The sequence below is a fragment of the Adiantum capillus-veneris genome, chromosome 21 (assembly GCF_014529385.1).
Source record: "Adiantum capillus-veneris isolate H3 chromosome 21, ASM1452938v2, whole genome shotgun sequence".
In the NCBI taxonomy this organism is placed as follows: domain Eukaryota; kingdom Viridiplantae; phylum Streptophyta; class Polypodiopsida; order Polypodiales; family Pteridaceae; genus Adiantum; species Adiantum capillus-veneris.
Window position 1 is genome coordinate 93,384,939 of NC_140951.1, and position 15,294 is coordinate 93,400,232.

The 15,294-nt window shown below is 43.0% G+C and overlaps 1 protein-coding gene across 2 annotated transcripts in view; it reads left to right on the forward strand.

Moving 5' to 3' along the window:
* Positions 1-15,294, forward strand: part of LOC147431370 (V-type proton ATPase subunit B 2) — a 38,033-nt gene that overhangs the window by 5,616 nt on the left and 17,123 nt on the right. For both annotated transcript variants that reach the window (XM_086493976.1, XM_086493977.1), the window contains 7 exons: positions 8,055-8,263; positions 8,345-8,473; positions 8,672-8,809; positions 8,891-9,041; positions 9,113-9,195; positions 9,278-9,325; positions 9,396-9,449. In XM_086493976.1, the coding sequence (XP_086350102.1) occupies positions 8,055-8,263; positions 8,345-8,473; positions 8,672-8,809; positions 8,891-9,041; positions 9,113-9,195; positions 9,278-9,325; positions 9,396-9,449 (812 nt within the window). The remainder of the gene's footprint in view (positions 1-8,054; positions 8,264-8,344; positions 8,474-8,671; positions 8,810-8,890; positions 9,042-9,112; positions 9,196-9,277; positions 9,326-9,395; positions 9,450-15,294) is intronic.

The following is a 15,294-nucleotide window of genomic DNA, read 5'->3' on the forward strand; positions in this document are numbered from 1 at the left end:
ACACATGAAAGAGTTCTTGCGACTCGTTTCTCAAGCTCAGGCATAGATGTAAGAGATTCGGGAAAAGGAGATCTCCCAAGCATGACACACAGGATATGCATGATTCTGATAAGCATGATGATTTGGATGATAAAGATAAGCATGATGGAGGCTTTAGACCATATGTTTCTGGAAAGGAGGTTAGCACGCGAAGCAAGAAATGCAAAAAGAATGGCAGAAATGGAACGCAGATACGCAGAAAGAAGAGCAGAAATGGAGCGTAGACACCAAGAAAGAATGGCAGCCGCCGTCAAAGGAATGAGCGACCAACACATGAAAGAGTTCTTGCGACTCGTTTCTCAAGCTCAGGCATAGATGTAAGAGATTCGGGAAAAGGAGATCTCCCAAGCATGACACACAGGATATGCATGATTCTGATAAGCATGATGATTTGGATGATAAAGATAAGCATGATGATTTGAATGATATTGCTAAGCATGATGATTTGGATGCCAATGACAAGCATGATGATTTGCATGATCAAGATGTGATTTCTCACAAGCATGATGAGTTGCATGAAGAAGAGATGATTGTTCACAAGGATGATGTGTTAGTGGATGCTTTTTCTAGCGAAGCTAACCTCGTTGTAGATTCTATCAATCACGAAGAACCGATCTTGGCTTTGGAGTCGAGGTCCAAAGAACCTCCATAGGACGATTCGATCATTCAGGAAGAATCGATCTTGGCTCTCAAGCTTAGGTCCAAAGAACCCTCACAGGAAGTATTATGTGTTCGCATGATTGATACGCACGCATTGTTTGAGTGTTTCATTCGTGATCGTTTCTTGTATTTTAGTCAGCATCTTTATGTGATCCCTTTTGCTAGGCATGACATATTGTGCGTTGACCACGTTTCACTCATGGATGAGCACAAATGTAAAAAACTGCTGACGCGTCGACCTACTAAAGAACGAAGCTACCGGCCGAGGGGCCTAAACCCTAAGAAGAACAAGTAACAGAAGAAGTGTCACAAAGTGATGACGTGGTTGCTTGAGATCAGAAACCCTAACCCTAATTTTTGCCAAAAACCCTAACCGTTGAAACCCTAACCCTAAAACCTTCAAACCCTAATTCTGAAAATCCTGTCCCTAAAATCTACAAACCCTAATTTTAGAAACCCTAACCCTAAAACTTGCAAACCCTAATTCTAGAAACCCCAAGAAGGACAAGTAACAGAAGAAGAAGTCCTACCAACTTATGGGGGCCTCGTCCGATGGGGCCCCAAGTGACATAAAGGCATTAAAAATAAAGCAGAACATGCTCAAAAGACTTTGCACATCAAAATATGATGATGGGCACCTGTACGGACGTTCCGAAATTGGCGGCTGATTTTTAGGGAAATCTCAAAATTTTAGGAAAGTGATTTTTTGGGGTTAGCTTTTCATATTTGATGCTTTTAGGCTTTGGGCCTTTAAATATGAGTCTTGGGGGCACTCTCTGGCACTTTTTAGCCCGCAGATTGCAGAGCAGGTGCTCCCCGGCTGTTGTACTTTGCGAATCAGCAGTAATATAAAGAAATACCGAAAGGGGCGTCAAGGTTTGGGGCCAATACTCTCTGGGGTGGAATTCCGCCACTCCGTGTCGCGTGTCGTCTCTCTCTATCTCTCAGTTCAGTTGTTATTGACTGCTAAAAGTCTGTTTAGTCTGTTTCCCCGTCTTGTGACAGTGGTATCAGAGCATGAGTCGTGTGCTTTTCTGAAAGCATACCGGTCGTACAAAAGAGCAGACAGAGCTATTGGAATTTTATTCGAGGTATCTTTGCCCTCCAACCCGGGCTTATTAGCGACTCCCACCCTTACTTCATCGCGCATCGGGTGCGCTCCCGCCTTCACCGCAGTGCCTTATAGGGCATAAGCCAATTAAGATCACTTGCAAGAGAAGGATCCAAATTTGTTTAAAGTCTGTTTCTTTTCTCAGAAGCAGTGCTATGCATATGTTGATGTCTACAACTACCAAGCAACATACTCCAAGTACTTGGCAAGCTTTCAAGAAAATTTTTGCCCGAAGTTATATGGTTTCTGACATCTTCCTTCGGAGTGCAACTTCTGGCAGAGTGGGGTATCCTGAAATGCTTGCCATGGAAACCCTAGCAGATTATATCTTGAATTTCTCGATATCTCTCAGTAGACTTCTCTTCACTAGTATATGACCTTGGAGGTTTAGTGCGATTGCTATCTTGGGACTACCATCACCGCCAAAGCAACATTGTTTGTCCAAGAGCTGGCGGACCATGCTGTGCTCGGCTATGACCTCATGGAAGGAACCTAACCCTAATTTTTGGTGCAGGTTTCAGGATGGAAAGTCAGTCGACTTTTTTGAGCTCGATTGATGTCGAGATTGCTTTTTAAGTTTGAGTTCTGTTTGATCTTGTTTGGTGATCCTGTTTGGAATTTGTTTGAAATGAACGGTATCTGTTTTGGTGCCGATTTGAATTGTTTGACTCTGGTTTGATTTTGGTTTCAATAATTGGTGATTTTACTCCCGGGTGGAGAAGTGAGAAATACTGTTTTGGTATTGTTTGAACCTCGGAACGACACAGGCCAATGCTTGGGGAGGGTTTCGTTGTATGTTTGAAAACCTCCGAACGACACATGTTGCTGCCTAGGGAGCGTTTGGTTGTATGCTTGTAAAATAATTGTTGTTGTGACTCCCGGTCGAGATCTGGATGGTTATGCGTGAGGAGTATTAAGAAGTCTGAGCAGTGTTTACTCTCAGCACCTCCAAACGACGCAGGCTGCGGTCTCGGGGGCGTTTGGTTGTAAAAGGCCTCTATATCTCCCGGCCCGGACCTTTTAGGTTATGCGGGACGAGTGATGAGGGAGTCGTTGAATATCTCGCGGCCCGGACCTTGTTAGGTTATGCGAGAGGAGTGTTCATCGGCGGCTTTATGTTTCTATGTGTTGTAGCATGCATATGTAAGCATTTGTGTTGCATTGTGATGTGCCAACTAATGAATATTCCTAATTGGATGAGATTGCCTGGGTATGTAGTTTTAGTGCATCAAGACACCCGTGGAAGATCAATACGGTTTGGGTGTGATGGCTAATTCTACTACGCCGGAATATCAAGAGTTCTGATCTGGACGAAAGGAGAAGCTAACTCCTTGATCAAAACAGCCGAAAGGAGAAGTTGACTCCTTGATCAAAAGAGCAGAAAGGAGAAGCTAACTCCTTGATCTAAAGAGCAAACTGATTGTCCCTCGGATTGTCCCTCGGAAATTTTTGAGCTAACTTGAGTTTTTTTGCTGATATGCTGTAATCGAGGACGATTACTCTCTTTCAAGAAGGGGAGATGTAACAAACTGCTGACGTGTCGACCTACTGAAGAACGGAGCTACCGGCCGAGGGGCCTAAACCTTAAGAAGAACAAGTAACAGAAGAAGTGTCACAAAGTGATGACGTGGTTGCTCGAGAGCAGAAACCCTAACCCTAATTTTTGCCAAAAACCCTAATTTTGGAAACCCTAACTCTAATTTTTGCCAGAAACCCTAATTGTTGAAACCCCAATTTTGGAAACCCTAACCCTAAAACTTGCAAACCCTAATTTTGGAAACCCTAACCCTAAAACTTGTAAACCCTAATTTTGGAAACCCTAACCCTAAAACCTGCAAACCCTAATTCTAGAAACCCCAAGAATAACAAGTAACAGAAGAAGAAGTCCTACCAACTTATGGGGGCCCCGTCCGATGGGGCCCCAAGTGACATAGAGGCATTAAAAATAAAGCAGAACACGCTCAAAAGACTTTGCACATCAAAATCCCTCCTCGTTAGAGTTTTGGCATCTCAAGTGAACTGCCCAATGTGATTTCATTATTACTTTTGGCTTTTAGGTGTTTATTTTACTTATTTGTCAAAGCTTGGGTAGGGCAATTTACTGAGGTTGCTATATAAGCAACCCCTTGCCTCCATTGTATTACACATTCAGTTATTCATTCCCAAGGTTGATTGGTGCAGGAGACTCTCTCTCTCTCTCTCTCTCCCCCCCCCCCCCCCCCCCTTCCCTTGTCCACTCTATCCGATCACTTGGGCGCTTTCAAATAGGTGGTGGTGTTGAAGAAGACTAGTCGCCTGTGATTACACTTGCAAAACTCAATCCGATTCTTTAGCAAACACTGCCTTTATGCATATATGCCAATGACCATTATTACCAGACAACACATTCTCTAGCATGCATTACACTGAACTGTTCCACAATCAGATTTTGATCTAGTCATCTCATCCTCATCGGAGCTCTTGATATTTTGGGGTAACAATATTACCCATCACATCCAGATCTCACCGATCTCTATGAGATTTCTTGATGCGCTAAGACTACGTACTGAGGCAATCTCATCAGACATTGCCTAGACCGAAGTCTGTGTCGCTCAGAGGGTTTCTTATACAATCGAACGCTCCCTAGACAACAATATGTGTCGTCCAAAGGTTAAAAAATAGCATTTCAACCAGAATGAAACAAATTCAAGCGGCATCAAAACAAGTTCTTTCCAAAATGTATATAAACACAAAGCAAAACTAAAATCATTTGGGGTTGGTTTTTGTAAGTCGAACTTGAAGAACGATTGTCTTACCATCCTAGTTCAAAGTGACGGTTTTGTTACAGTTCTGAATGGTAGCATTGCTTTTGTCGTGCCAAGGCATGCCCAAAAGAGCGTCGCAATGCCCAACTTCATACTGTGAAGTATGCCTTGCCATGGTACCCTTGAATGGTGATGGGAAGAGCACCAGTAGTGCGACAATTGTGCTGGTATCTCTCGTAGCTAGCGTGGCTTCAATGCCTCCAACAAAATAGTCATACTCAAAGTCCATCTACTTGAGGAATTCTAGGTGGATGAAGTTTTCGATGTCTCCTAGATCGAAGAAGATAAGGGATTTGTGGCCACATCTTTCCATAGAAAGCATCGGGTACAAAAGTTGCATAAACATCTAAAACAAGTCTCATTGAGGATTTGGCTTTCTTGGTGGGAAGTTACTAGGGAGTTTTTCTCCTTGGTGAGGATAGACATAGGAAGTGTGCCTAGCCTCGAAGCACTCGAAGCACCTGCCTTCTTGTTGAAGAGTATCTCGTTGGTGATTGGTCAATCGAGGTTGTGGCATGTGCATGTGGAGCCGAAGTGTTGCAAGAATCTCGAGATTTGTGTGTTGCATTTGTTGGTTGGTTAGTTGTAAATTCTTGTCTTCCCTTCATTAGTTTGTAGCCAACCGTAGCATGGTCCATGAGCTCTTGGATGGTAGAGACTTGCTTGGACAAACGATATTTTTGAAGTGGCGATGGCAGTCCTATGGTGTAGCGCTTATAGTGGTCCTTTAAGGTTATTAGTTTGAAGAAAGAGACTGGGAGGTAAATGTCCAAAAACCTTTGATTGTAGTTGTCCATAGTTTTAGTGGCCAACATTTCCAAGTTACGCCATTATGCCCGAAGCTGGACCTCAAACAAGGAGACCATGTGACTTCAAGCCAAAATATTCTTGAAAGCTTGCCAAGTCCTTGGAGCGTTAGGCTTTGTGGCTATAGAACTCCACCACTGCATAACATTGTCTTTGAGAAAAGCGGCTACTTGAGAGATTTTGGATTCTTCTGTGTAGTTTCCCAATGCATAAATATTGTCGAATCGTCGTAAAAACTGCTTTTGCCGATCTTATAAAGTGAAAAAGTTTATCGTTGATCCACCATCCTTGAAGTCTTTGGGCTGATTTGGTGCAAGTCCCAAAAGTGGATAATAGGGATAGGCGTACATTCTCCAACTGGGAAGTATAGGAGTGGGGGAGGTGGTACCTAGTAGAAATCGGATTGTGCAATCATATTTCTGAAACCCCCCGACGCCCCCCCCCCCCCCCAAATAGAAGACTTTGTAGTTTCTCAAGAAGAGGTCCTTGCACTTTCTGGTGCCGGAGTAGGAAAAACTTGAGGTAACTGAGGTGGCAACATGTAGTTTGAAGAAATTGTTGGAAGTTCTGTAGAATAGGTAGGTTTTATGAGGATGCCTCGAGAGTATGTTGCAGAGTTCATTAAGCAGGAACTACGAATACTCGATGGAATCAAGAAGCACCATCTTTTCCTGTATGTTTTGGGTAGGGTCAGTTTGCTCGTCAAGAGGGCAAACGATCTAAACTCTTGTACCAATGTAAAAAGGTTCTTATTTCACTATATTAATATTATTCAAAGAACAAGAAAATAGCCAATTGAGCAACATCATGCAAAGGGTGGTTATGTTTTATGGCTTCGCTTGAGTTCTTTTGAGAGGAGTTGTATAAAACGTGACGAAAGAGCTTGCAAAAGGACCAAGGCAAAAGCAAAGGCAAAGGAAAGCTTGATGAGGACAACAGTGACCTTGATTCTACCAAGGACTCACTGGAGTTTGCCTGTGTGGACACAGACTACAGTGGCAAAAATTCGAGCCTTCTAGTTCATCTGCAACATGCTTCAGCCAGAGAAAGGCATGTGAGCAGAAGAGAGAGGCTAGTGGGCTCTCAATACTTGATTTGGATCCGTGTGCCGGAGTTCAAGTCATCGGTGTTTGGATCCGTGTGTTGGAGTTCAAAGCACATTGCATTGGGCAAGGAACCAACATGGTGTATTCAAAAGATTATGGATGTGTTGTAGACAATTCACTGTTGATGGCAGGATTATGGATAGGGTTTATTATCTTGAAAGTCTTGGACGTGTTGTGTTCATAGTTCACAAATGGGGATTCTCGGACGTAGTGTGGTTTATAGTTCAATTTTCTACGAGGCAATTGGTGCTTGAGATGGCATTCTTTTCGGTGACAGGATGGTGGTTGCAAATCCAGTAGCTGGGGTATCCATGGTAGCTTCTTCATCGATCTCCACTTTGAGCTGGAGAGAGGGTGTTAATGCATCTATAGTGAATATCCAATGCGATCCTATTGATTTATTTTGTCATTTTAGGTATTTATTATACTTATTTCACATGAGTCTGGGTCGGGCAATTTATGGGAGGGGTACTTAAGTCCCCTAGGAGAGTGTATAAGCAGCTCTTTGTGCCCATCGTACAATCATCTAATTCATTGCCAAGTTGGTTGGTTCGAGCAATCTCTCTCTTTTTCTCTTGCATTCTCTCTCTATCTCTACGCTTTCACATTGTTGACTTTGACAAAAAGAACAGTGGATTGGCTTGAGACATTTGTCCCCTCACCTTGCCGGATGTATCCAAAGAAGTATGTTGGGCTTATGGAAAAATTCAAGGCACCAACGCACTTACCTTCTTCAATGTGGGAGCAACTGGGATTTTTATTTCACCTGTTTTGCTTAAAAGCTAAATGCGGCTGTCCGTACAGCGGGTGACATGGCAGTTTTCAGTCGTAAGAAAAGCAGTTGACATTTTTTAATGTTCGGAGCTTGAAAAGCTGAGAGCTTTTTGAATTATAAAAGCAGGTTTTTTCTCACTCAAAGATCGAGCTGTTGTATCTTGTGAAGATCAATAACGAAAAAATACTGAAAGGGGTGCCTAGTTAGGGGCGAGTGCATCTGCAAGTGGAACTCTGCCAGTCTGCATCTCATTTCCAGTGTGAAGTTTCTTTCAGTTGTAAGTGTTTTAAGTGCTATAGTTGTTTCTATGATTCCAAGAGAAGGGAAAATGTTTTCCATTGGGATTTTGTTTAAATGTACTGTTGTCGTTCGCATGCGCAAGGAAGACCAATGAGCAGTTCATGGTTTGATTAACTTGAAACTAGGTCAGTCATTTACCCGGTTTTGATCTCTTCTTGTTGGTGTCAAGTGACTTGCACATAGTAATTTATAATCTACAGCTCACTTAAGTGAAACTCTTGGGCATCGAGTCTTGAGTGAAGTCTTCATGTGTGCTGTTCTACTGTTCCTCTTCCTTAGTGAGCCGGGTTTTCTGTTCCATCGTTGGGACCTCTACAAGAAAATGAAGATGGACTTGAAGCCGCAACCACAGTGACAAACTAGTCATTGGATGCGAATAGGGTTTTGGATGTCATAGAGAAATTGCCAGCTATCACAAACTGTGTACAAGATTTTATCATTGTTATGTGCAGGCAGTTCTATCAACCCTAGTGAAAGAACTTACCCAGAAGAGATGATTCAGACTGGAATCTCCACAATTGATGTCATGAACTCAATTGCACGAGGGCAGAAGATTCCCTTGTTTTCTGCAGCAGGTTTACCACACAATGAGATTGCAGCACAAATATGTCGTCAAGCAGGCCTTGTTAAGCGACTGGAACAGACAGAGAACCTCTTAGATGTATTGAAAAATCTCTGTTGCCTTTCTTTGAGTGGAGCTATTCTCACCGAGTGATAATCACCTGTGGCTGTTTCTTTCCAGGATGCCCAAGAAGACAACTTTGCCATAGTTTTTGCAGCTATGGGAGTCAACATGGAAACTGCACAGTTTTTCAAGCGAGATTTTGAAGAAAATGGATCTATGGAACGAGTTACTCTGTTTCTGAACTTGGTTTGTGTCTAGCCCTCAGAATCATTGGTGTTTTTTTTTTTTGGAATGCCAATGAACTAGATTTAAAGGCTACACTTTTTGAGCTACTTTTTCAAGCTACTTAAATCTTGATTCCTGACACTTGTCTGTGCACCATTTTTGAGTTCATGATTGTTTTGTGCACATTTTTGAGTTCATGATTGTTTTGGTTATTAAAAGGCCAATGATCCAACAATTGAGCGTATTATCACTCCTCGCATTGCTCTCACAACGGCTGAATATCTGGCGTATGATTGCGGCAAACACGTGCTGGTTATTCTCACAGACATGAGTTCATATGCTGATGCATTGCGTGAGGTAAATTAAGCTCCGTTGTACCAATGCTTCATCATCTTCCATGCGGATGGTTAATTACTATCCTATGTTATGTTACCACAGGTATCTGCAGCTCGTGAGGAAGTGCCTGGTCGACGTGGATATCCTGGTTATATGTATACTGATTTGGCAACCATATATGAGCGTGCAGGGCGAATTGAAGGAAGAAAGGGATCTATCACACAGATTCCAATCTTGACCATGCCAAACGATGGTAATGTTCCTTTTGTAACTTTCAAACAGGGGTTTAAAATAAGGAAGCTACTAATGGAAGTTTGTCTTTAGATATAACTCATCCTATTCCCGATTTGACTGGATATATTACTGAGGGTCAAGTCTACATTGACCGACAGCTTCAGAACAGACAGGTGGGAAATTTGTGGTATAAAAAATACCCAGCCAAAAATTCCAGTCATTCACCAAATTGATAGTAGCTGATATTTTTTGCAGATCTACCCCCCTATTAATGTTCTTCCATCCCTCTCTAGGCTGATGAAGGTATGTAACTATTTTTGATGCGTATTGCTTGGGAAAGAATTATGTCGCTGATAAAGGCATATCTTGACAGAGTGCTATTGGTGAAGGAATGACAAGAAGGGACCATTCCGACGTCTCTAATCAGGTGTTGCACATAAAACCTTCTGGTCCATTTGACTCTGATGCTATGCTGAATATATACTCTTTTATTAACATCATCTGGCTCATATTTCTATGATATCTTTGTCGAAACAAAGTACTATAATCGTTTTGTGTAATAAATAAAAGGCTACAAGTCCAATCTTTTTATGTGTTCTTCATGTGGGGATTTGATGTGATTATCTAGACTTGCACGGATATTCTTTTCTAGAGGAGAGCCTTGTAGTACAGACCTACATGGTAGTGTGGGTAAGAGCAAACTTGAGCTATAATCATCATGGTAGAGGAGCAACTAATCAGGAGCTTGTATGGTGTATCTGATGCACATTCTCTATTTTTCCAAAATCTGTACAGATGTCGAGGGCAGTCTAGCCTCGTTTCAAGTTGCATACATCCGGTCAACTCTGTATATTCATTATGATAACTTCTCTGTCTGTCTTGTATGGAAGATGTTTGGCCTGGTGAGTGGGCAGGAAATTAAAATACTTAATAAAACAAGAAGGTCGAGAGGAGTATCGTTTCTCTTGGATCTGAGTGTTATCATGATGGTTGCTGTAAGTCATTAAGGGCATGACTACTTCAAAAACTGTTCTCTAAAGACGTGACCATCTAGCTAATAGAAGACTTTTTTGGGGGGGGGGGGGGGGGGGAGTTGTTTAGTGAGCCCTTAGTATCTCCAGGGGCAATAGGAGACAATTGCAACAGGAGCCAAAACATTACTGACTGATAATCAGATATTTACAGAAGATTAGGAAGAGGAACCAAGTTGAGATCCTCCTCCAAGAGACTAGACACAGGAGAGGCTACAAGTGTGCCCTCGTTGACAACCCCTGAACTATTCATTGATTAAAAAACAGTTGGCTGATAATTCAAACACACTAGAGCAGAGTGGCATGGCCCCCACATGGCTCCCATCTGGAAGTTGGGAACGCCATCAGCAAGCCGCCAACCGCCTAACACCTCGAACTCTCCAGAGGGCCTCTACTTTCCTCCACGCTTGAAAAATGAGCATCCTCCACAGATTTGTCCTTTTTTCGGCCTTTTTCTAAATCGTGCACACATACTGAGTAGCATGGTGATATAAAACCAATGTTTACCATCTGAAACCTTAAAATACTATGGTTTAGGACCTTAGAAAAAATACATGGAAGCCATAGCGGTTGAGCTATGAGGAGCACTTTATAATGATATGAGAGACGCTGCCTTCATATGAGGATTCCAATGCAGTGATCCCATTGAGGTGGATGTTGTTACAGGCTTTGACACTCCCAGCAAGAATCCAATAGCAACACATGAACAAAAACTGCAAAATCACTGAACGTTGAGATAGAGTCGACACGGCATGACAGAGTTCTGCGCCTAGATACATTGGCCCCAAAGACTGGCGCCCTTGCAGTATTTCTTTGTTATTATGAGTCGCACCAGTACAACTCCCGAGGGTCCTCTGCTCTCAGACTCTGCGTCCATATGCTTTGTAGAGTGAGGCACGGGTCCGTTTAAACCTACAAGGGATGGCCAAAAGCAGAGCCCCAAAAGCATCAGATTGAAAAGCACTTCTTCCCAGAAGCATGTGCCAAAAAAAGCCCACGCAAAACTGCCACGCCAACAGCCAACGCCAAACGCGAAAATTCGTACACCTGCCACGTGGCACTGCTAGCGTAAATAACGGAATTCAGTACTATCCAGCCACGTGTCATGTCAGCATATTTCACGGGCAGCTAGGCTAGAGATCAAGCTTTTGGTTCCTAGGGTTTTAGGCCCCACGACCGGTGCTCAAATGTTCTTTAAGTTTGCCAGTTTAGTCTCTCTTGTCCACTCGGCCATTTATATTCCAGTTGGGCACGCCACGTCATCATTTTGTGACATTTCCCGCTCTTGCAAGAATTGTAATCGTCCTCAATTACGCCTGCAAAAACAGCCAATGGACAAAAACTTTCTTCAATAGACATTAACTCATGTACTCATGCATTAGACTCCACCAATCGAGCACTTCTACAAAGGACATCAGGCACTGATCAAACACATATCTCTCGAGGGTCTCGTATACAAATCGTGATCATTGTAATCTTTTGGCGATTACATCGAGACCGCGTTGATCTTTTCATAGATGTCTTGATCTACTAAATCTTGCTACTATTAGATTCATATCCTTTCATTTCACATTTCAATCAAGCAAACCATGCCCATAACCATCCCCACAAGACAGTACATTCATATAGCATGCAATTCACGAAATCAACACTTAGTTCACACTGAACACTGTGTTTCAATCATTCAATCTAGCCATCTCATTCCGTATAGAACTCTTGATGTACCTAGATCACTATGTAGCCATCTCATCCTTCCGAAACTCTTGATGCACTCACACCAATATCCAATCATCTCATCCATATAGGCATCTCGATGAACTAAAATCTCATTCAGTTCACGATCAATTCTTATTCACTTAGCCATCACATCTAGATTGCACTGATCTCTAACAAATGTCTAAATGCACTAAGTTCAAGTCATTCATCAGAGGAAATGCTGCAGACATTTCATCTTTCTCTACATGTCTCTAACAATACACACATGAAAGAGCACATGTTTTCAATTCAATTAAGGAAATTTCCAATTCAATGCATATACATTCATAAAGTCATTCCGCAAAATACTGTTAGCCTGTAAGTACTCTAAAATCTCAAGGAGAAATTATTGACTTTATTCAATTTAGGCAATCTGTGACAAAGGAGTAGAGTGGCTCCCCTCTTGTGCAGTCCGCACCGCACCAGATTCAACCTGCTGATTCATCGGTAACTTTTGGCATAGACACTGTTAATAGCCCAAAAGCTTCAAGGTACAACTCGCTCTGAAGAGAATTTGCGATATTCTCCTCCTCCATCCACTTTGCATCGAGGGCCAAAAAGTACCCTTGACCAAATTATCTGGTGGACCTAGCTTACCTTTCTCTTTTCTTGTGCCTTGTGACCTGTTGGTAGCCTTGTTGGCCTCCTTGTCCTTGGCACCTCAATTTGGATCTATGGAATTCTTTGATCTACCAGCTGATTCCCATTACTTTCTTTCCTTGTGCCTTGGGACTTGTGGGTAGCCTCGCTAGCTTCCCTTGTCCGTTGGCACGTCAATCTCAATCGTTGGAACCTTGAGATGCACTATCATCTGATCCTCGTTCTTCTTTGGAGTCCTCTGATGAACTTGCATCTGGTTCTCTTAGTTCGTCGGAACCCTCGGGTGCGCTACCATCTGATTGTCTTACTGCTTTGGAGTCCTGTGATGAGCTATTATCTGGTTCCCCTGATTCATTCTCTTCACTGGCAGACTCTTGGCGTGTTGAGGTGGATATCGTCCCGTCCGTAGGATAAGTCAATGAGCCGGCATGCATCCCAAATCCTTGCTTAGCATGTTTCATGAGTCTCTGAATAGAGTTAGAGTTTTGTTCTAGACAATAGTCTTGATTCTCTTTTAGCAAACCACAACAAAACCGCTCAATCTTTTCCCTTAAAGTAATTCTGCAAAACGAGGACACTGGCAAATAAGTATCCCAAAACCTCTGGCAGTAATCATCCAATGGGTCTTTCTTAGTCATCCTCGGATGATGCCAAGCCGTGATGACACCTCCTTCATATTCGTATGATATTCAATTCGGCATGAAAATTTTCTTGAATTTTACTCTTGTTGTAGGTGCTTCTCTGTGTAACAACAGAGTAGACCACCATGTCTGTTCTTCCCTTGGCCGTTGGCACGTCAATCTCAATCGTTGGAACCCTGAGATGCACTATCATCTGATTCCCGTTCTTCTTTGGAGTCCTCTGATGAACTTGCATATGGTTTCCTTAGTTCGTCGGAACCCTCAGATGCGCTACCATCTGATTGTCTTACTGCTTTGGAGTCTTGTGATGAGCTGTCATCCGGTTCCCGTGATTCATTCTCTTCACTGGTAGACTCTTGGTGTGTTGAGGTGGATATCGTCCTGTCCGTAGGATAAGTCAATGAGCGGGCATGCATCCCAACTCCTTGCTTAGCATGTTTCATACGTCTCTGAATAGAGTCAGAGTTTTGTTCTAGACAATAGTCTTGATTCTCTTTTAGCAAACCACAACAAAACCGCTCAATCTTGTCCCTCAAAGTAATCTTGCAAAACGAGGACACTGGCAAATAAGTATCCCAAAACCTCTGGCAGTAGTCATCCAAGGGGTCTTTCTTAGTCATCCTCAGATGATGCCAAGCCGTGATGACACCTCCTTCATATTCGTCTCATATTCAATTCGGCGTGAAAATTTTCTTGAATTTTACCCTTGTTGTAGGTGCTTCTCTGTGTAACAACAGAGTAGACCACCATGTCTATGCATTTCCTTTCAAGTAAGATGCCGTTCTTTGCACCTTGGAGTGTTTCGTGAATCGACCTCCTAAAACCGCCCCGTAGACTCGCTATCTTTCACCTGACCTTTACATTGATAAACTTTACGACACAGAGGAACTTCGCGAATAAACCTGTGACTGGCAAATTACACTTCAAAAAAACCACGGCTTGGCAGGTAGAGCGGTTGCTAGCAGACAGCCACACCGCGTTGGCTCCAAAGGTTAGCGCCCCTTTTAGTATTTCTTTATCCAATTGAACTTTGGAGAAAACCTCTACATTCCTACGAGCTGTTCCACTATTATTGGGCTGAAAATGACCTACTCTAGCTCGATCACAGCAGCATAACTGTAGTAGGAGGCTTCACAATCAAAATTTGTAAGTTGTAACAAACTTGGACACCCCAAGTCAAGATTCTACCGCAACACAGCAGAGATTCACTTTAAAATAGTTCACAAAAGGCGACATGGCCCGGCGCAGTTCCGTGCCCAGAGGTATTGGCCGCAGAGGCTGGCGCCCCTTTCGGTATTTCTTTTTATATTTACCTTGATGCAAAGTACAAGGGCGTCTATTGGGACTCACACTCAGACTCTGCGTCCAACTGGTATGAGTAATGAAGGGCCCAACAGACATATTTATTGTTACAAGGGATGCCCAAAAGCAGAGCCCCAAAATCTCAAACTCAAAAGCTCTTAAACTTAAAAGCAACTGTAATCCAAAAGCTTCTCAAAAATTAAAGCATAGTGCCCAAAAGCTGGCCAGCGTAATTTTCGGAATTCCGTAGAGCCTGTTAGCGCAAAAAGCGGAGTGTCCATACTACTGTCCGTACAACCTGGCACGTCAACATGTCAGCGCATTTTGCGGAGGATTTTCTGCTGGCTGCCACGTCAGCCTGTTGGCGCATTTCAAGCAGCAGAGTGTGTGAGTGTATGTCTGGGGGCCAGCCACGTCACCAATTTGTGACATACTCTCCTCTTGAAAGAATTGTAATCGCCCTCGATTACGCCTGCAAAACAGACAGAGGCCATAAACTGTCTTAGTAGACACCGACTATTAGTACCGACGCACTAGACACAACACATCTAGCACATGTACCAAACCGACAGTCACATCATTGGACATCACTTGACATCACAGGACGTCACATGACAAATTACATTCAAATTGATTCCAAATCTCAGACCTTGATATCACTGTAACAAACTTGGACACCCCAAGTCAAGATTCTACCGCGACACAGCAGAGATTCACTGTTAAATAGTTCACAAAAGACGACACGGCCCGGCGTAGTTCGTGCCGAGAGGTATTGGGCCCAAAGGCTGGCGCCCCTTTCGGTATTTCTTTTTATATCAATCTTGGTGCAAAGTACAAGGGTGTCTGCTAGGACTCACACTCAGACTCTGCGTCCAGATGCTCTGAGTAACGAGGGCCCAATAAACATATTTATTGTTACAAGGGATGCCCAAAAGCAGAGCCC